General features: G+C 44.4%; 1 protein-coding gene and 2 long non-coding RNA genes across 3 annotated transcripts in view; 1 reads left to right on the top strand and 2 right to left on the bottom strand.

Annotated features, from left to right (window-relative positions):
* The window catches only part of LOC119257321 (uncharacterized), a 64,406-nt gene extending 42,616 nt beyond the window's left edge, over nucleotides 1–21,790 (bottom strand). The window contains exon 1 of the long non-coding RNA XR_008553817.1: nucleotides 21,401–21,790. This is a non-coding gene — a long non-coding RNA (uncharacterized LOC119257321). The remainder of the gene's footprint in view (nucleotides 1–21,400) is intronic.
* LOC119257323 (uncharacterized) lies at nucleotides 2,008–14,113 on the top strand. Its single transcript, XR_005128003.2, has 3 exons — nucleotides 2,008–2,844; nucleotides 2,933–3,000; nucleotides 14,021–14,113. It is a non-coding gene; the product is annotated as an uncharacterized LOC119257323 (long non-coding RNA).
* SOX2 (SRY-box transcription factor 2) lies at nucleotides 7,746–8,872 on the bottom strand. The gene has a single exon (XM_037525164.1). The coding sequence runs from the start codon at nucleotides 8,804–8,806 to the stop codon at nucleotides 7,850–7,852; it is 957 nt and encodes a 318-aa protein (XP_037381061.1). The 5' UTR covers nucleotides 8,807–8,872; the 3' UTR covers nucleotides 7,746–7,849.
* Nucleotides 21,791–22,017: the final 227 nt, after the last annotated feature.

Genomic DNA, 22,017 nt, shown 5'->3' with positions numbered 1-22,017 from the left:
ATTACTTCTGGAAATGCCCAGGTGCTTTCAGCCAACAAACAATTTTATCCATTTTAGAGTCCACAACCAAATGTCTTTCCTCTTATCTACAATTTAAATCACATTCCAAGAAGTTCTCCCAACAATACTTTCTCCTTCCTAAAAAGATTTTAAAAACTATACAAATGATTACCAGAGGAGCCTTAAGGAGAAGCTGGAAACACCACAGCAATGGCAAATCACAAGCAACTGCCCTAACTGCTGGATAGCAGAACCAGAAAACTCTTCACCCACTACTGAAACTTATGCAGGGCCAAATAAAAGGAAGCTATGTTATCAGCTGGAAAGGCTTTTTGGGTAATTTGTCAAGCTTCTCAAAACAAAGCAAACATTAAAAACAACTCATTCAGACCTCACAGCAAACTCTAGCTAGCAAATCACATAACTTTAAATCTATCTATCTATCTATCTATCTATCTATCTATCTATCTATCTATCTATCTATCTATCTAGGTATGGAAGAAGGGAGTGCCTATGAGCTCCAGTGCCACGGTGAAAGGTGTTGTATGCGGGACTGCATACTTCTGAAGACTCACTATTCGTGTATTTGGTTATAGTCTGGGGCGGGGTAGAGGGAGGGCAAAATCCTCCGCCGCCTCAAAAACCGGGACTGGGGAGTGGGGAGAGATACCGGCTCCACTAGTCTGGTCCTGCTAGTGTTCCGATTGCCCTTTCTGGAAGACTCAAACGAATCATTTCATCCCCAAGGCCCAGCAGGCCCTGACGTCACGAGTTGGGGGTGGGGGCGCAGTCCTGCTTCTGGCCTGGTCGCCAGCGATAAGAGCCCTCGGGAAGAATTCACTGCTCCTTTTAATACAGTAATTATTTTTCTGCCTTCTGTGGGTGGGGGCGATTCCTGCCCCAGTGCCGGTATCCCTTTTGGAAGATGCCCAGGGACGGCAAGTTTGCAAGATAACTTCCTAGGCGAACCTTAAGCTAGGAAGAACAGTGGGAAAAGAAGGATGATCTGAACAAGGTTAAATTCACCGCCTGGGACCAGAAAGAAGGACCAGAATTTCTGTATTGATCACTGGGGTCTAAAATGAGAATCCCTTGTCTTTCCTATCACCTAATTCCACTCAACTGTAAGGAAAGTAGTAGCTATCAATTAATCCTATTTTGTGGCAGGTGCTTTGTAGACTACATCTGCGAGGTAAATATATAATTTATTATCATATATATATATATGTGTGTGTGTATATATATATATATATATAGTAAATATATTCCCCGATTTCATAAATGGCCAAGTGAAGGGTGGTCTACATAGTCCCGACCCTACCTGCTCTGATGCTAGAGGGTCCCAATATTCTTGGAAGCCCAGATGACTCCTGTAGCTTCTCACAGCCATGCCTGTCCGCAGCCTCTGGCACTGGGAAGGACTAAGAATGAGGTTACTAGTGCTGAGACACGGTAGCAAACAGGGACAAACAATTCCTTAAAAGTAAAGGTCTGGAGTAAAAGGCAAAAGGTAGGACTTGGGTCAGACAGCCTCTGATTTGGGAAGTCCGAGGAGGCCTAGAATCATCTTGGGGTCACAAGGTCAACATGGTGAAGCTGGAGCTGGGGTGCAGGAGACAGAGAACTCTGACGGGGCGATGGACTGCAGCACCTCGGGAGACTTTCCACACTTGCCCGACACAGGGTTGACCCACCCGGATTGAATGAGAAAATTAAGGCCATTTTGGCAGGGTCTGGGCGAAGAGAATTCGAGGGCTAGGCAGCACCTTCCCAAGGAGTCCTAGAGGGGCCAAGACCAGGGCCGCGGTGACGTCAGGTTCCCAACCCCGCGCTAGCTGGCCCCAGCCTGCAGCTGTCGGCTGCTGGGTCTCTGCTGGGTCGCGGCGAGCAGGGCGCGGCGCGCTCCCGGGGGCAGGCTGTGGGAGGCCGGCGCGCTCCCAGCCCCTCGCGCGCCCCTCATCGAAGGCCAGAGCGTGAGGCGAACGACCGTTCACCGCGCGGAAAATGTTTACCAACAGTGCACACTTCATTCTCTCCATGCAGGCAGACGAGGGTAATGAAACGAATGATTCCTTGGAGCCTTTAAATTCCCTGTCACTTCTTTGCAAAAATAGAGCAAGCATCTCAAGTGCAAAAACCCAGAAGCAGCAAATATCTTTGCATCCTGAAAGGAGAGGACGACCTATTGGCTTTTGAAGAGTAACTGGAGTACAGCGCTCAAGGAATAAAACCATCACCGCTGAACCAGAATACAAATAAACTCCATCTAGACCCGCACACGGAAAATGAACTCTCTGCCATGAGAAGTCTTGGTCTTTTCTTAATAATCCGCCCTCCCAAAGAGAAGTCTTAGCCAAAATAAGAAAGTCAAGTCCGTTATTTCCTAAGGGCCACAGAAGCAAAACATTCAACCTGAAAACAAGAATTGTAAAACTGGACAGCGTTGTGAGAAGAGGTTACCCCTGGGTGGTATCAGAGGTCAGGTTTCCAAGAAAGTTTTTAAAAAGAAAATAACTATGAAAGACACCAAATCAATTCTCTGGTCTGAGCAATTTCCTTTTCTTTGGAAAGCTCCTTCCAGAGCAGCTTACTCTAGAACTCCGGAGGCTGTGTCCCTTTGGACTTTATCCATATTTTCACAGTAAAGGTCAAGAGTGTCTCCCCCTTCTACTTTCGGGGCTCCACCTCATAGAGGAGCTCCCTAAGGAAATCCACCAGGCCATCTTCCAAACGAAGTTTTAAAAAAAGAAGAAGAAATAAATCACCCCCATCACCAACCTCACTTGTGGCTGTCTTGAAAAGCAGCCTTTGCTCTGAAAGCAAGGAAAAGCAACATAAAAAAGAGTGAGATGCAAATTATTTTAAGGCAATAATGGGGGGAGGGTAAGGGGTGGAGAGAGTTGGAGAATGTTAACTCAAGTCTCTGTTACAGCTCACGGTAAAGGAAGCTCCATCCACAAAGCAAAATATGAGGACCTGTTTTGCAGAAATTCTCCAAGAGTAAGAAATAAAAGGGGGAGGGTTGTAAAAGACTCGTTTAATTACAACAAATAAATAAATAAGCAGTGCCAACTAGCAGATCAAACCACAGTCAAACTTCAATCTCAGAGCAGTTAGCTATAAACTGTTAGCAGTTGAAAAGTAAACCTTGGGCACACAAAGGCACTGTTTAATTTTCTTTTTGTGAGGGTTCTAAATGAAGACCCCATCACAGTTAAGCGGTATTTCTTGTCCTCCTAAGGCAGTGATCAGTTGTTTTTAATGTGAGAAAACTGGCAGCTCAAAACCCGTCAATGGAGCTCCAATAACAAAAGTTCTTAAAAGCTGAATGAATTGGGTTTGTAATTACTGCATCCTGTCCCCCCCACCCACCCCTTGTAGCTTATCTCGTATTCATTCACCTTATATTATTGTCAAGGAATCTTAACTCTCCAAGTCTTTGCCTTACCATTTTACATAGGGCCATGGAGGAACTTATGACTCGACAGAAATGGAACTCACCCCCCCATTGCACCTAGAAGTGTTCAGACCAATAAATAGGGAGGGAAGTAGGACTGTTTTGTACCCCAATTTACTCTGAAACTACTGGAACTCAGAGTGTTCAGCCTGTGGAAACTTCCATTTTAGAACTTGAATTTTATTGGCAAACAGTAATGTGTATCCTTTCTAAATATAGAGGCTGATTGAGTATCTAAAATCCTGTGATATCTCCACTTAGAAAAGGCAAACGTTATAAATAAATCCTCTCCCCTTTCCCCGAATGACAAGGTACTAAAAGACCTTGCTAGACATGATGTAAAAATTAAGATAACTTCTGATGTTCTTACTTTTCCCTTGTAAACCAAAACAGTAAATAAAATAGAAAAAGAGACTATAGTTCCAACGCCCCTCCAAGTCCAGGAAAAGGTTTTAAGGAAAAGTCAGCTTTACGATGCTAGGGCTCTGTGTGTATTTCAATCCAAGGCATTGCTGATGGAATAGATTCTCCTGAGATTTCCTACTGTAAGAATGTGTCGGTTCTAGAAATAAGTACAGCTATTACAACCAAATCTACTAGCAGACTAAATAATTAATTGAAGCATTGCTCTTTGACCCTTGAAAAGTCCAGTAGGGACACGTTTATAGTAATAATACCTCCGAATGAGCCCTTGTCAAATATTCATTTAGTGGTTAATGTGAGCCATTTTCCCCTGGGACGGTCTGTAATACCAGCTTCCCAGCATTGGCAAGAAACCTTGCTAATCTACTACTGCTCAGCAAAATATTTTAACGCTCTTTATTTAAAGAGTGTGTGTGTGTGGGGGGGGGGGGTTCAGAGAGAGAAAAAAATTGCAACTCATCCTTCTACACATTTCTATTTCTGTGTATAAGGTTAACAATGCATTACATTCACCCCTTTTGACTAGAAATTGAGTAGTTTTAGTGAGCAGAATAATATCCAGAGTAAGGTTCACTCAACTAATTTCAGTACCAGGAGATAACTATTTTCTGGGCAAGTTTATGGGTTTATCCCCTTCTTAGAAATCTGATTCTAATTAAAATATGCTCAATATTAATTTAGCCATGAAACTACACATCTCAGGAAACTGTTTCACCCAATCAAATGAATGAGGAAATATGTATAATTTTCCTCAAATGCAGTTTACTGAAAGAATTTATGTTTGCAACCAAAATATTTTGGTTTTCATTTAGTTAGGAGCTATGGAAGGACAGGAGGAGAAATAGGAGTGCTTTTGTTTTATATAGTCAGTGACAATCATTAAGAACTAGTTCAACTTCCCAAAATATTGTTCTCTTCCCTCCTGTAAAATATTTGAACCTGAGCATTTTGCCAAAGTTGATCCTTTTAAAATCTGATCTTGTGGACTTTTTTTTCCCTCCCCAAGGAGGTTAATGCAGTCAATTTCACTAACCCCAGTACATATTTCTAATATAGCTCTATTTTTTTCAAACATATACACTCCATATACTTGATTGACTCAAATTCCGGGAATATCCTCCCCACCCCCCTGCAAGATCATTTGGATCTTTATTCAAAGTTTCTTTTATTCGTATGTGTGAGCAAGAACTGGCGAATGTGCTCATTACCACGTGAATAATCCGTATATGCATTACAATGGATGGCCAGGCCCGGGGAAATTCTTTTAGAGTCTCTGCATTAATTAGGAGGGGGGGGTGGTGGAAATGCCTCGCTTAGAATTGGGAACCGGCATAATAATTGTCCTTTCCCAGTACCACATTACTCTAAAATGAACAAATAAAATCCTACACACATCTAAAATGTAAAAAACCCACGTTAAATAAAAATACAGATAATATGAGCTATCCACAACTGAGCCAAGAACTAGCATTAACAACACCAGGAGAAAGACTCCCTTGGAAAAAGAGAAGATGCGAGCTAACTTAGTGGCTGCAGCCGGTACTTTACTCAAGGATGGAAGACACTGGCGGATTCCAACTTCTCCAAAGTTGAAGCAAGTTGACAAAACGAACCCTTGAAATTGTGGGAAGCAAACACACGCTCTTATAAACTTCCGACCCTAGGTTCCTGGTCCCCTTCGGCAGGGGAAAGACGAGCAAGGTGGTAGTAAATCAGAAAGAAAAGTCCCAGAGTCTGCCTTACACATTCTCTGGCTGCGCCCAAGCGCGGGTCGGGACGCGATGTTGAAACATCGTTCATTCAAAGACCAAGACGATACCCCAACTTTTCTGCTCCCACTGTGGACAACGATCGTCTTTCTTTACGTTTCCCAGGGCAAAAGAAAACAACAAATGCAATCTTTTTTCCCACACTCCACACCCCCTCCTACTTTTCTACTACAGTAGTAAAACATTGGTAACAGATCAAAAACATCATAATCTTCAAATGTGATTAGACCGGACAAAGTAAAATATCTACCTCAGAGTTGATTGTTTTCTTCTTTAATATGGCTGTTGCCTGGCTTCTCTTTTGCTTGTTATCAGCTGCAGAGATTATCCGATTTGGGGCTACAGGCTTGGACCGTGCTGCCAATTTAAGAAATGGAATTCGTGGAAGGAGAGAGAGGAAAAAAGAAAATAAATAATAATAATAATAGCCGTGATAAGTCGGGGAGTTTTGCAAGACGCTCTTAGCTTTCTTTCCCTCACCCCCTAAACAGGAAAATGTAGAAGAGAAAGTTTATAAAGTCAAGGAACAAAGAAAGCAAACCACTTGTTTCCTCTCAGACAATAGCAGGGCCTGAGTAATCCAAACACCCACCAAGCAGATGAGCTTTGCGAGTCTAGTTTGCAATTATTCTAATACAAGAAGCATCATTTCCCCCTATAACAAGGTTTCCAAAGGGCCTTTGTACTGTGAAGAAAACGAAAACAAAACCAGCCAACCTGGTTCTGATTGGGCTCAATACCCCATCTGCTAACCTACATGAAAAATTTCAGAATTGACTCCTTCTTTCTGGCAACAAGTGGCATAAATCAGTTTAAGTCCCCATCATGCTTATTCATGCTGCTTAGAAAAAGAGGGGGCGGATTTACAATATATGTCTCTAGTTTCTATTTTAGAAATGACATAACCATTTCAATTTTTTGAGTCCTTATTCAGTTAAACATACAGCTATTTATTTGTTGCAGTTAACATCACCATATGCTTCTGGGCTAAAATACCAAAGTTTTAGGTATTTTACCTTCTTGGCTCAGCACAGAATATTCCCCAAGGAGTTATGTATAATCACAGTATTATCCAAATAAATGAAAGACAAGCATAATTTCGGTGTCCATATTTCAAAAATTTATTTATCTCAAACTGTGCATAATGGAGTAAAAACTTAAGTTGAAAATGTACCTGTTATAAGGATGGTATTAGTTCAAATATATACATGGATTCTCGGCAGACTGATTCAAATAATACAGAGCCGAATCTTTAAAATACAACTACGGAAAATAAAGGGGGGGGGGAAACCTTAAAATATCACAATAAATTTACAGAAATATTACAAACCATAAGAAAATATTTCAAACACAGTAATTTCATGTTGGTTTTTTTTTTTATCTGAACAAAATGGAAAGTTGGGAAACAAAAGCTATTATAAATTACCAATGATGTCAACCTGCATGGCCATTTTTGCTTTTAACAGTAAGTTAAAAAATTTAGTACAATCTAAAACTTTTGCCCCTTTATAAGAAGACCACGGAGATGGTTTTGCCAGTACTTAATTCTAATTTTTCCTTTTGTACAATTTTTAAACAAGTAAAATGTCCAAATCTGTATAATTTTCTTCATTCCACGTTTGTAACTGTCCTAAATTTTAGCTGCAGAATCAAAATTCAGCAAGAAGCCTCTCCTCGAAAAATATTGGCAAATTCTCAGCTTATAAACAATGGACATTTTGATTGCCATGTTTATCTCGATAAATACTGTACAAAAGTTGCTTGCAAATATTAAAACATTTTTTCGTCGCTTGGAGACTAGCTCTAAATATTATTGGTAAAGACTTTTTGCAAACTTTCTGCAAAGCTCCTACCGTATCACTAGAACTTTTAAAAAGTTTTGCGTAGTTTTCTTTCCTCCAGATCTATACAAGGTCCATTCCCTTGCCCCCCTCCCCCCGTTTTCTCTGTACAAAAATAGTCCCCCCAAAAGAAGTCCAGGATCTCTCATAAAAGTTTTCTGGTCAGAATCGCGGTTTTGCGCGTGGACGGGATGGGTGTTCTCTCGTGCAAGCTGTCATTTGCTGAGCTGACGACTTTTTTTTTTTTTCCCCCTAAGCATACCGGGTTTTTCTCCATGCTGTTTCTTAATCGCCTCCCACTTCCCTCGTTTTTCCTTTGAAAATCTCCCCCCACCCCCCTCCAGTTCACTGTCCGGCCCTCACATGTGCGAGAGGGGCAGTGTGCCGTTAATGGCCGTGCCGGGCACCGGGCCGCTCTGGTAGTGCTGGGACATATGAAGTCTGCTGGGGGCTGCGGGCTCCGGCACCTCGGCGCCGGGGAGGTACATGCTGATCATGTCCCGGAGGTCCCCGGCCTGGCAGGGCGCCCTGGAGTGGGAGGAAGAGGTAACCACGGGGGGGCTGGAGCTGGCCTCCGACTTGACCACCGAGCCCATGGAGCCGAGCGCCATGCCGGGCGTGCCCTGCTGCGAGTAGGACATGCTGTAGGTGGGCGAGCCGTTCATGTAGGTCTGCGAGCTGGTCATGGAGTTGTACTGCAGGGCGCTCACGTCGTAGCGGTGCATGGGCTGCATCTGCGCCGCGCCGTGCGCGTTCAGGCCGGGGTGCTGCGGGTACCCCAGCTGGTCCTGCATCATGCTGTAGCTGCCGTTGCTCCAGCCGTTCATGTGCGCGTAGCTGTCCATGCGCTGGCTCACGCCCGCGCCGAGGCCCGCGCCCACCCCGACCCCGCTCGCCATGCTGTTGCCGCCGGGGGCCAGCAGCCCGCCGGGCAGCGTGTACTTATCCTTCTTCATGAGCGTCTTGGTTTTCCGCCGGGGCCGGTATTTATAATCCGGGTGCTCCTTCATGTGCAGCGCTCGCAGCCGCTTGGCCTCGTCGATGAACGGCCGCTTCTCCGTCTCCGACAAAAGTTTCCACTCGGCGCCCAGACGCTTGCTGATCTCGGAGTTGTGCATCTTGGGGTTCTCCTGGGCCATCTTGCGCCGCTGCCCGCGGGACCACACCATGAAGGCGTTCATGGGCCGTTTGACGCGGTCCGGGCTGTTCTTCTGGTTGCCGCCCGCCGCCGCGGCCGTGGAGTTCCCGCCGCCGCCGCCCCCCGAAGTTTGCTGCGGGCCCGGCGGCTTCAGCTCCGTCTCCATCATGTTGTACATGCGGGCGCTGCGCGCGGGCCGGCCCGCCGGCGGCCGCCGACCCTCGGCCCGGCCGGGACTTTTGGGGGCCCGCGGGCGGGCGGGAGGGGGCGCAGCGGTGGTGGTGGTGGTGCTGGTGGTGGTGGGGTGGCGGGCGGGGGTGTCGGGAGCGCAGGGCTCCGCGAGGAGAATCAGACGAGGAGGAGCAATTTGGGGGAAGAAAAGAAGAGAGAGAGGCAAACTGGAATCAGGATCAAAAAAAGCGCTTCTGTCCTCTTCTGGCCGATCCCGCCGCCGCCGCCGAGGGTTGTTATTATTATTTTTTTTGGAAAGGCTTAAGCCCGGGGCTCAAAGTTCTCTGGCTTTTCTTTCTCTCGCCTCTTCTTTCTCCCAGCCCTAGTCTTAAAGAGGCAGCAAACTACTTTCCCCCTTTTGCAAACACTCTCTTCTCTGCCTTGACAACTCCTGATACTTTTTTGAACAAGTTAATAGACAACCATCCATGTGACGGGGGCTGTCAGGGAATAAATGGGTTTCCGGCGACCAATCAGCGCGCGCGGCTCCTCCACTCGCGCCCGGCCTCGCCGCCGGGTTTTGCATGAAAGGGGGCGGGGCCTGCCGCGCCGCGGGCTGCGCGGGGGAGGCCCGGGCGCGGGGGCCGCCGGCGAGGGGGGGCGGCTCCCCCCGCCCGCCTGCCAGCCACTGAGAAACCTTTGTATCCCCGCTCGCAGCAACAGGTCACACCACACGCCTTTTCGAAGGAAGTGGGTAAACAGCGCTGAGACTCCCGATTTTTTTTCTTCTTCTTTAAACTTAATGTGCATTTACTTTTTTTTGGTGCGGGGTGCTGAGACGTGGACGGGGCGCGAAAGGCGACTCCGAGGTGGGGGGGGGGCAGGGCAGAGTGGGTGGGTGGGTGGTTCAGGGCGCCTGTCCTACTAGGGTTGCAGGAAACAGGCAGTGCTGGAGTTGCTGTGGCATTGTTCTCTGCTCTTCCGCACGCTGCCCCCCAAGTCCAGCCCCCCAACTCCAACCCTCCACTCCCCCCCCCACCCCACATCTTACAGCGCTTCTCGCTAGCCTTGTGCTTCTCCTCGACCCTGTTTTTCCTCCACAGGTGCCGACACTTGCTCCCCACCTCCCCACCCCCTTCCCACGCTGTCCGGCAGTAACTCCGACGGGGAGCTCTGTCCTCAAAACCCTCCTCGCTTCCGCGCAACTTGCTCTGTTAAAAATAAACCCTGCTCGGGCTAAGCCGCCGACACTAGGACCGGGGACAGGCAGGGCCTGGGGAAGCTACTGCGGCCTCGCTTCTTTGCCCACTTCGGCTCTCAGGCCCAGGAGGTCGCAGCTTGTCGCCCCACCCTCAGCCCCAATTGCCCCCCAGTCTGTCTTCACTCAGTGGGCGCAGGGGGGATGCCTCTACTCCCCCCCCCCCCCCCCGTCTCCACATTCTCCTCCTGAGCCTTCCCCCACAAAGATGCATTACAGGGGTGCGGCTTCAAAAGGGGTCTGGGGGTAGGAAGAGATCACCGGGAAGGCTCTCAGAAGTGCAGGCCGTGGGGGAGGGGAGCCCCAACTTCCTGGCTTACCCCCCCACCCCACCCCACTCCACCCCACCCCCCCGCACAGCACCGAGGTGGCTCTTGGGCCGAACTCACAAACTCCCTCCCCCGCAGACAGAGTTCCCAGGACTTGAGCAGAACCAGCCCTGGGATTTCTACCGGGGCCTCTTCATCCGGGGCTGCTGGGGCTGGGGCAGCCCTGGAAGGGAGCCCCGGGGCTGGGAGGTGGGGAGGTGCTCGCCAGGCACAGGTGCAGGTCGTACCGGCGAGAGAAAGGCAACCCAGACTGGGGCAGGAGGTGGCCCGGCCAGGCCGGGGCTGCAGGAGATGGGATGGAGGCGGGGGGGGGGGGGGTAGGGGCTCAGGAATCCTGCCCGCCCTGGACCCAAGAGGGTAATTTTAGCCGCTCTCCCATTGTCCCGACGTAAAGATTTCAATAGGTAGGAGCTCAATGCGGAGAGCAATGGCAGCACGTCCGTTACAAATAGGTAGTTTTGTTTCTCTTGTTGTCGCTACACGGAGTCAAACAAAGCCCCGTCTAAGTTTCCTTCCACTCTCTTGTTGGGATCTTTGTGGCTAAAATGCACTTGACTACAAAGGAGGGAGGGGGGAGAGAGAGAAAAAAAAAAAACACAACAAAACCCTGATGCCATTTCTTTTTTTTATAAAGGGCTTAAACCATTAGGGTTACTTATTTTCTTTCTTCTGTAACACTCACTCCGCCTCCTCTTCCCCAGATCTACCCTAACTCACCCTAAGAAAATGTCCTGAATAGTATCTGTCGGCCACGTTCCATTTATTATCTTTACAAAACTGTGCATTGTTTTGTTCCTCACGAACCTCTTCTTCCCATACCCGGCTCGCTCCCCGACCCCCTGCTCCAGCCCTGCCCTCCCGAGTTTTTTCTGTTCTTATCAAACTCCAGATAGGAGCACGCTCACCGCAAACCCAGAAAAGTTGTGGGAAAGACTCCTGCAGGCGACTTTTTAAATAATAAATTATTATTCCACTCAACCTCCCCTCCCCCGGAGTTTCTCTCTTTTTTAATTTTTTTTTAACCCCCCCTTTTTTAAGTTATGGTTTGTTTTAGTTCTTGGAAACCCGGCAAGATGAGGCTGGTCTTCTCGAAAAGCAAAACTATATGGCACTCTTCAAAATAAAGCAGTGTCTTCTGTTTATTCGAGGTGTAATATTAAGCTAAACACGGACCTGGAGATTAGGAAAGAGAAAAGGTTGAGAGGATCTGCAGAAGAGAAGGCGGCCCCGGGTTTTTCCGTGCGCCTGTTTTCAGGGATGTGACTGGTGCGCCCCCTACTGGTAGATTCGCTTTTCCAAGAATATTGCTTTTACCTTTAAAAGGTATTTGGAAATAATTAAAGAAAAAAATAAGGGGGATGGGAGGAAGATCAAACTAATTACACGTAATCTAAACAAAAGAAAAGTCGACATATCATATAAGCTGTGGAACCAAATTATAAGAATCAGATTTAATTTGCTTAACTTAGAAATGTACATATAACCTCGAGGTAAGTGGGAGGGTGAAGCCATGGGAAAAAATAGGTACAAATTATGAGATTCAACATATGAATGAATTATGATTGTCCAGATGCCACGAAGGGCAAACCAAGCATTCGCTTTATGATTGTGTGTGCATTGGCGCTTTAATAGCATTATTCTGAAAATTTAAGAAAAGCTATGGATAATTAAGTTTGAAGAAAAAAAAACCAAGAGGTTGGTGTGGATAATGCTGGTGTATATGTATTAAAATAAATATTAATATTAATGATGTATAGTTGTAGAAGAAAACATTCTCTCTCTCTCTCTCTCTCTCTCTAGTAGTAAGGGAGCACAAATTTGTCTTTGGGATGATATCTGAAAGCTTTTATACATTCTAAGATGCATATGTTTGCGTCTGAACTCTATAATAATGCATTTAAGAGGTTAAAGGGGTTGACTAGGTCTTTTGTTAATTGCCTTTATCATATAAATAAGCTATGGAAATACATTACAATTGTCTTATCATTGGTTGCATTTATTTACAGCTTTATTTTAATTAAACCTGCTATACTTATCAAGGCAATAAACTAACTGTGGCTGACATTTATGCATAATAATGTGCAATGAAAATAAGATTAAAGAAGATGGTGATAGCAGAAACAATTTTCTCATTAGAATTTTTAGAACATATGCATTAAAAAGATCAGATCGCCGGCCACTCTATTTCAATCCAGCACCATCACTGGCCCCTAAATAGTATAATAACTATAACAATCGCAATAGGTGACAGAAACCAGCACTGTTTTAGGTTTATAACAGATGCTACAGTACTAATAACAATACACCATTGACCACTGGGGAATCAAAGTAAGACTTGGAAAAGGGTGTTTCATCTGCCGAGAATTAAAAATGTTGCTACTGGCACAATTTATGAAAATTGAACGTGCGTAATCTAAGGAGAGCGCAACATTTCCCTTCCAATGGCAGCAAAAAGCTGCACACTATTAGAGCAAGATTAGAAATTAAGTGCAAAAATGCATAACACTTGGGGTATTCTAATTTGATTTTGTTCTACTATGGGCCCTTGCCAAAAACTCTTAACTGATTAAGGTGTAACTCAATTTTATTTAAAAATCCTTTGCACTGATATTTCTCTCCTAAACTCCCTTCATGCCTCCTCAAGTATTCTATCTCAAGCCAACTAACAATTTCGTGAAGATAGGGGACTGTAGACTTATTTTTTCTTCTTAGTGGCAAATAGAGGTTTAACTTGCAATAATTAGGTGAGAACTAGCCAAGCATCTTACTATTATGATGCTTGTTAAAAAACGCTCCTTTTCTGCATCTGCATTTGAGTGTGTTCCCCTCCTCTCTTAATCTTCTTATGGAAATGAAGGCAAACGGCGGGGAACCTGCAGAGTCTTGGAGAATGTCCTTGTTAACTGGAATTTCTCAGCATTGCTAATTAGTAGAGTTTGACGACCACCAGTATTGGGGGGAAAGCTCTGTTTAACCACTCACAAGCCATTTCGAGGAAGAGCAGACTAATTTTATTTTGTAATTAAAATCTGAAAAGGGCCCTATTTGACAGTTAGGGCTATGAGAGTTTTATCTCCCTGTGAAATAATTACTGCCTTGATAACTCAATTTTCTGAAAAATGTCAACTGTGGGTTCCAAAAGTTTTAATTTCATTACGTAAGGAAAAAAAAAGGAGAAAATAGAAGAAAATGTACAGAAAGGCTTCTAATTCTGGAACTGGTTAAATATGTTAGGAGCCAGATTTGGTCAGATGAAAGATTTTTTTTCTCCCCCCCTTTTTTAGACTCATGTTTCCTTTAGATCCTAACCTTCCAATCATCTCCACTGAAAGTGACCATAGCTCTGCTCATAATGCAGTAAAAGAAATCAAAACAGTGTGGTAAGTAAGAAACAAGTAAAACTAAAAAGAGAAGTAGTATGGCAACCAGTAAGTTCCTGATTTTAAAAGCAAAATATAAAGAAAAATCCCAGTTGTCTAGGACAATACTGGTGCAATTTGGTAAAAGGAGTCTTAATTGATACTTATGTTCCAACACACACACACACACACACACACACAAAACAACCCTGAGAATTATAGAACAAGGAGACCAGTATAAGTTAATTTTAAAAATGTTTCCTTCTCTCCCCTAGATCGCAAAAACACCTCCATCACTCCAAATTGGAGCATGCCACAAGACTTTACAGAATGATCAAAGCTAGATTCTCCAAGATTTATGAGACAAGCACAGATAAATGAAGGTAAAGAAAGGTATTAGAGGATTTTCCTTTTGAAATCACATATTCCAAATACAGTCAGTAATAAGTAAGCTGGAAGAAGTTAAGATATTGAAAGTGAGAGCAAAATTAGATTAGATTTGTACTGTTATCAAACTTCATTTGCTTTAGACTGTGGAGGATCCTTTACAGGAAATCCTAGAGGGGACAGTTCAGTCCAATTTTTGTAAAATCATATTCAAAAATGAAATAATCTACATTTCCTCCATTTTTTTCTATTGCCAAACTTGTCGGATTTTGGAACTGTGCAGGATTATTGGCAGGAACTATAATAAATGTTTCCAGATGATACAAAGAACAAACATATAGTTCTATACCTTTTTATTTACTAAGGCATAGATACGCATATAGATGCATGGTAGATGGGCAATTTAAAATTGCTCAATCATATTTTTTTCTTCTTGTCCCTCCTTTCAGCACCTTGCCTTTAATTTCCAGAAGTGGCATTACACATAACAAATGAACAAGGGGATAACAAATGCTATTTCAGTCCAGACCCAATTTCACCAAATAATTTCACTCAAGAGCTGTAAGGACCCTTGAAACCTAAGGAATGCAGAGCTACTCTACATTCAACTCCTTTTTATACTCATTCTCTTTCATCTAGTTCCCACTGATGAAATACATTTTTAAAAGAATTCAATACTTAGAAAACTAAATATATTTCCTTTACTTCAAATTATAGCAACAAAAGTTAAGATATAATCAGTTGTAGATAAGATATAATCAGTCTTCAGGGACTGTATATAATAATCACAATATTGCATATATTTTCACGTATATATGTATATCCTCTATATATGCCAATTGAAATATTTTCTGGAAAAGGGATTCCCACTTTATCATTTCACTTCCATTTCTGAATTACCACTTAATTTTAACATAAGAGTCTGTCCCTGCTCTGCAGCTGTTGTCCAGGGGAAAATGCAGTGTGTCCATTAAATGATCTAATTATTTTAAATAGAAGTTCCCTTTAGAAAAAAGACAAATTGAAATTTTAAAGAGATGCCACCAGTGGTTTTCAGTTGCACTGAGGAAAAACACCCTAATTTATGATTTTGATTTTAAAAATTAGGAGAAAGAAATCAAAACCAAAACCTAGCAAACAGATCACCAGAAACTACAAGTGGCCCAACAAACCCATGGGACATTTTACACTCCTGAGACATTGCTCAGGAGTATAAATACACATCTCCCTGACTGACCACAACTATCTAGTGTAATTTATCATACTAAAGGAACAAGGCTTTCTTAGAACCCTAATTTTCCAGTGATAGGGTTGTAATGTAACTCTTGGTTTAAAAATGATTGTTTTAAATTATCCATCTGTGATTATTTCATTTAGTTGTGACCACAACTTCTGTGGGAAAAACAAACCTAAGTCTTCTATAAGGTCCCTCTAGACTATATTAAGTGACCCATGAAAGACACCCCAGTACAGACTGGGCTACACTCACTGCAGTGGGAATCCACCAAGCAGGGAGAAAGCTTTCCCTTCTGAGTTGCAGTAATGGAACTTAGTTTTCTTTCTTTTGGAGATTTCAGATGCATACTGCTGTGTTACCTGCAAGCCCCCTTTCCAGAAGTACAATTAGACACAGTCACGAAATAAGTGACAAAGCCCAACTATTTCAGAGCGCAAAGGTATATGACACCCCAAAAAGCAAGTAGGGGAGAAAAATTAGATCTACTTAGTGTGTGTGTGTGTGTGTGAGAGAGAGAGAGACAGAGAGAGAGAGAGAGAGAGAGAGAGAGAGAGAGAGAGAGAGATCCACCTGTGGCTTGAAAAGCAGCTTTCAGCAAACTATTGGGGGAGAAAATCATCCTACAGTCACCACCAGCCTTAAATAAAACTATTACCCACTTTTTCTCAAAGATTTGCAGCTGCCGCTAGCCCTGGAAAGTGCTTTAAATCAAAGTGCACACCCATCGGCAGCCTGGTATCCTCCGGGCTTCCCACTGACATCTGGAGCCCTCTCCCAAAAGCTCTTCCACCTCAAAAGAAATGTCTGAGAAGTCTGCCTTCCCGGGGGCCCACTTCCACTTGCCCCCTAGAGCCCCCCCTTCCAGTCCTGCCTCAGATGGAGTTGGGCTTCCAAATCCATCCCAATGGAATTCTCAGATCACTAGCCTGATAATCTTTAAAGGCTCCTTGGGAGCTGGGCCTCTGACTTTTATCTCCCCTCCCACCCTTATTCCCTTTTTGTAGGCTCTCCCCACTCCATTTCCCCTGCCCCACCCCCCTTCTTAATTTAAAGATCATTGACACGATAGTCTGTAATGAGTCCTTCAGAAACTGTTATGATCTACAGTGACAATCTCTGCTCCTAATTCACAGATTATTGACAAGCACCGTGGGCTCAGTGGTGTCAAGTTGTACTTGTGGTTTCAACACCCTTCAACAACCCACATAGCAGCTGGGCCTTGGATCAGGACCCACAGTCTGGCAGTGCTTATCTGCAGGTCTGAGTGGTGGAGAGATGAGTATCTACCTATACCTCAGCTCCTTCAAGCCTGGCTGGGCTTTCTCTCTGGCGCCTTCCTCTGTCTCAGGATTGGATCAAGAGAACGAAAGGATCTTTAAAGTCCTTTTTTTTTTTTTTTTGAAGTAAAAGAACAAACTTAATAAATGAAGTTTCATCCTTGTATCCTGATAATTAGTCATTTTCTCTATCCCCAAATAGCTACCACTCTTCAAGACACATATACTGGTTTTCAGAGTGAGGGTTGGGTTCACCAGGAAAAGTGTGAGGGGTGAGGGGAGAGGGTGCTGAGGGCTTGGCATGGACTCAGTGGGCCTAAGCTAGGCTGGCCCACCCTCCTGGATCGCCCTCAGAATCCGGCAAGATTGGCCACTTACAAAGCAGGGCGCCCAGCCAGCAGGCGCGGGCTCAGGCCTGGACGCTAGGACAGGAGAGCAAAAATGCCCGCCCCGCCTCTAAAGGGCTCTTTGCTGCTGCGGAGAGACGCGGCCGGTTGCCAGCCGTTGTGGCTTTGCCTGCTACTAAGGAGTCAGCCACTCGCTGCCCCCTCCCCAACCCCCAAAGATGGAAGGATTGCCTTCCTGCTGGCCGCCTTGGGGCGTGGGATTCCGGCAGGGGCTTGAGGTCGCCTGAAACCACAGAAATGACTATCGCTGGGAGAGCTGGGTGGCATCCCAGGCCTAGGCCACCCACTTGTTTCGTTCTCTTTCCTAAATTAGGGCTCTCGTTTCCTCCTTGGTTCTTGGGGAATCGGGAACTCACTGCCCACCCGCCTGCCCAAAGCCTTCTGCGGTTCCTCCCCTTGCCTGCTCCCTGCAGGTGGGGACCCCCGGGAGCCGGAGGAACGCAGGCTGGGGAGCCGAAAACTCCCGCACTCTGCCAGTGCAAATTCCACATCTCTCCCCTTCACGGGTTGCCTCTGAGATTCTGCTGGCTCTGGCCTCCCCACGCCGCGAGCATCCTTGGCCCGCGGCTGTCAGCGCACCGTTTGTTACCTTATGGGGTTGGCGCTGGTTCACAAAGCTGGCCCGGAGTTAATATTTCTGTAATGGGGATTAGTCTTTTAGTAAAGCAAAGGGTGGGGATGTCAGTAGCAGGGAATACCGCTTGCCAGTCATTTCGATAAAATTCCGGGTAAAAATGCATCAAAATGGATGCTTTTCCTGCCACTGGATCCGAATTCATTTATTGCGAAATATAAACCGAAATTAGATTTTGGAATCAGATGAAGAAGGCATGTCTCATCGCAACGAACAGCAATTCCCCTGAAAACACAATTTCGGATCTGCTGATTTGGGGTGGAGGAAGGAATAAATCTTTCGACCAATGTAAATAACTTAGGTAGCCACAGTAGTAAATAATTTTAAAAAGTCATTCTGTTAGGACAATTAAGTTGGTTTCCTTCAATATGCGTTCTTTTTTTTTTTTTAAAGGTCAGGTCCTAAACTTCGTAAGATTTTTATCTAAAAGTTAAAATTCTAAGTCAGTCCTTGTAGATCGAATTTAAAAAGCACCTTGTGGAGCTCATATGTTCACTCAGCACACGGATTGTTTCCATCTGATTTTAAACAACTAAAGAAACCCCTATTCCCCCCATTGTTTTAAATTCAGAGGATGCTCATTTTTATAGCTAGGCTTCCTGAAAGAACTCCAAGGGTACATTTGTCCTCACTTGCTGACCAAAGAAAAAGTCAGAGCTCTTTCTTAGGTAGACAGGTAATTTTGGGAAGTGTAAAAGTACTTCCATTCCCCTGGAATAATTTGGATTCCTGGCCAATGAAAATGCCGAATTTCAAAAGAAAATACTCTTTCTCATTGAGACACCTTTTCCGAAATTCTACGGCTAAGATAAAAGAAGGAAGGTGTCAGGCACCTGTTTCTCAAACAATACCGCTAGTCAGCAAAGGAAAAGTTTGATCAAGCTTGGTTTGGGGGATGGGGGACATGCAGAGACGAGACTGGCCTTTTAATTACACTCTGAACTGAAATTAAAAAGAGCACGTTATTTCGCTGACTCGGAGACTCAGTTGCAATACTCGAAGGACCTCCGAGGGCGTTCAAGGTGTACACTGACAACGTGCAAACAGCATCTTCCGTTTTATTTTTTGAAATGTGAACAGAATGGGAGAAGTAAGTTTTACTTGTTTTTCCACCACTGCTACAGAGGAAATAGTCTCTCTCTTTAAAAAAAAACCTTGTTTCTGTACCTGTTTTATTATCGCATAATCTTTAAAAAGAGTCCCAAACCCAGACGCGGGTAAGGAGTGGATGGGGTGTCAGGAAGAGGAATAGGTTAGTCTTTATTTTTTTTTTCAGTTTAAATTGTATGATCACCTTTTTATTTTTTACTGAATTAAACTTATATTATCATTTAAGGATAGAAAAACTTGTTTCCTCGCCCCATCTCCTTTTTGGAGGGCAATAAAGAGTTTTATCTAAGCCCGGAGCAAGGTTCTAGCGATTTCCAGGACTGGCGCTGCGCATTTCCCACTGTGTCCAACAGGGGGCGCTGGGCACGAACCTGCCCGGCGGCTCAGCGCCGCTTCACATCTGAGTCGGGTTCTAGCCCCGGAAGGCGAGAGCCGCTGGCGGGGTCGAGTACAGAGCTTTAGTCTTCGTGGATAAAAAGAGATTAAAGGCTAAATTCTTTTTTTGGGTGTGTGTGTGTGGGGGGGTGGTGTTATCAATTTTAACCAACTACGAAAATGTAGAGCTTTTTATCCTTTGATGTTCTCATAAAGAAACTCCTATCGGTTGAGGAATTACACGGTTTCTGAGCCAACACTGCAGCTACAGTGTGGGAGAAATTATTTAATTAAAAATATATTTTTCCATCTGTTCACAGGATCTTTTTAGAAGTACTTAAAAAGCTGACACTGATCCCTTTGGCCTGTTAACCCTGCCCCAAGTTTCAAATACTTTTTGCTATTTCGAAGGCCCTTCTATTAATTTGAAGGGGAAAGAAAGGGACCCAAATATTTAAATCCCCCCTAAACAGTTACTCTTCTGCATCCCCCCTTTTTTTTTTTTCTTTCTTTAAACAGGGGCTTTTATGTGACTGACACATTTCACGTTGCCGATTGTGCAAAGCCAGGTATAAATGACAAGAAGCAGCACTTAAAAAAAAAATCTGATGTTGGACTACATAACACCCATGTATAAGATGAAATCTAAATAAAATTGTAATCCACCCACCCCCACCCCAACTTAAAAAAAAAAAAAAAAACCTTCACCTGTATTTAAATAGCGTGTCTTTAATTACAGCAGTTGGGGATGCATGAGGCTGAAATGAAATTAGCAGTCATTACCAGTCCTTTAACTCTGTGGTGCTTTTGATCAGCACTAAATTAGCTTTCCAGTCCTAACAAAGACTCTACAGCAAGCAGTGGGCTGTAAATAAGACAGCGCGACCTGCCCTCAACACCTTTTCTCTTGTCAATCATAGCTCTATCATTCAGCCCAAGATTAACCTTTATCTACCAAATTTAAAAAAAAAGAATGAAAGAAAGAAGAAAAAGAAAAAAGAAAAAGGAGGCGGGAAGGAAAGCCCCCTGACCAGCACATGTCGCAATAACAGAGGTTTCTAAGAGCCCCCTTTAAATTGTATTATAATGAGCCCGTGTCAGAATCTGCAATTTCCAAATCATCCCACCCCACCCCACCCCCTTCACCTCTGCAGTATATTAGAGAAGCCAGGATGCAGCTCAGGTAGGAAAGGAATTCCTTCCTCCGAATTACTAATTGCGCAATGGGCCACCCTCCCTAAGTCAATTTGCCATTAGCCGCTCCTCCTCTATTAATCTACAGAAATTTCGGGAGAGGTGGGGACATTTGAGGAGAAAACACTGATAATTTTAAGGCATATACATAAGTTTCTGGGATGAAAACAATCAGTTTACTCCACTAATAGTCTTTAGTTTCTAAGTCTGCGGAGAAAAAACCACCAACTGCAACAACAAAAACCCAGCTGCTTTTCCCAGCACCGAATTAAAAAAGTAAAACATTGGTTCGAGTTGCCATTAGAGGGCGCCAGAGAGCAAGCCCCAATCACCCTTCGCACAACTTCACACAGAAGCCCTCCCAGCGTCCAGCTTCAACATGTTCTGTAATTCCTTCTCAGGTAGTATGTCCTGCTTACCCTGACCTCTTGCAATCTCAATGTCAACCTCTCGTAAGATACTGAGGTGTCACCATGTGCCCCCTTCCTTCCCTTTTTTCACCCCCACCCTACCAAAATAGCAGGAGGCCAGAAGATAGTAGCAATCCTTTAATGAAATGTACCTATTGCCTCACACCACTTTTTCTACTCTGTGACCTTGGTCTGGAGGAGGCTCTTTGTAGGGGTGAAATGCTAGAATTAAATATTTTTAAACATGGAAGCCTGAATTTTTCATCTGTGCATTTCTCTCTGGGGTATCACGGATTTTTGCCTTTTCATAGGAAATAAACCACACAACACCCTTGTAAGGCAACTGATTATGTTCAGCACGAAAACTGTTCAGGAGAGAATAAAATAATGTCACTTCCTTTGTGCATTTGTTAGAGAAATCAAAACTAGCATTTAATTCCAAAAGTTAACACTTTCAGACTTAAATCTGTCTGTGTTAAATCACTGCCACACAGGATGTATTTCCAGATCTCTTAAAGGTCAAAAGAAAAAAAATAGAATGAGAGGGGAAGAAAGTGAGTTGGGGGGGGGGCGGAGAGGAGTGAGCTAGCAGTGAATGTCAAAGTTGGGTTGCAAGCTACTTACATGTCCATGCCAGATCAGGGTGTTGTCTTGTAGCAGTTTGATTGGCAGGTAAAAAAGCGAAAGAACGTGAGGGCTCCCTGAGCCTCTTGTCAGCCCAAGCTTGATCACTTCTCACCGGACAGAACGAGTTGAAGGAGCTTGCAATTCCCCTCTCATCCTCCATCCAAGGCACCGTGAATCCATTTCGGCTTTTCTTCCCCTCAGTCTCTCCATCAGCCTCCTGCCTTCACCCGCATCGCCTTACACCAGCCTCCAAGACCTAGCCTAGCTTTGCCACTGCAATCCCCTGCAACAAGAAAAATCGTTTATGGCTTAAAACCCCAAATGGCTGATTTTTTAAAAGAGAGAGAGAGAGAGAGGGAGAGGGAGAGAGAGGAGAGAGAGGGTGAGGGGGAGAGAGAGGGGGAGCGAGAAGAATGCACCCAGAGAACAACAAAAAAGTCAGTTATCCTAACACTGCTCTATCCCCCCACCGTACAGAAGAAGAATAAAAAAAAAAAAGCTTTATGTTTTTTCAGTGGGTATTCAAAGATAATTTGATGCCATTGTTTCTGCTACAGATGGTTCTTTTAAATACAATAACACGGCTCTTTGTGCAGGCTACCCACAATAAAAAT

Source organism: Talpa occidentalis, unplaced genomic scaffold, assembly GCF_014898055.3.
Source record: "Talpa occidentalis isolate TD23 unplaced genomic scaffold, MPIMG_talOcc4v2.1 talOcc4.4, whole genome shotgun sequence".
NCBI classification, from domain to species: Eukaryota; Metazoa; Chordata; class Mammalia; order Eulipotyphla; family Talpidae; genus Talpa; species Talpa occidentalis.
Note: the sequence above shows the minus strand (reverse complement) of the source record. Positions and strands in the feature narration are given on the sequence as shown.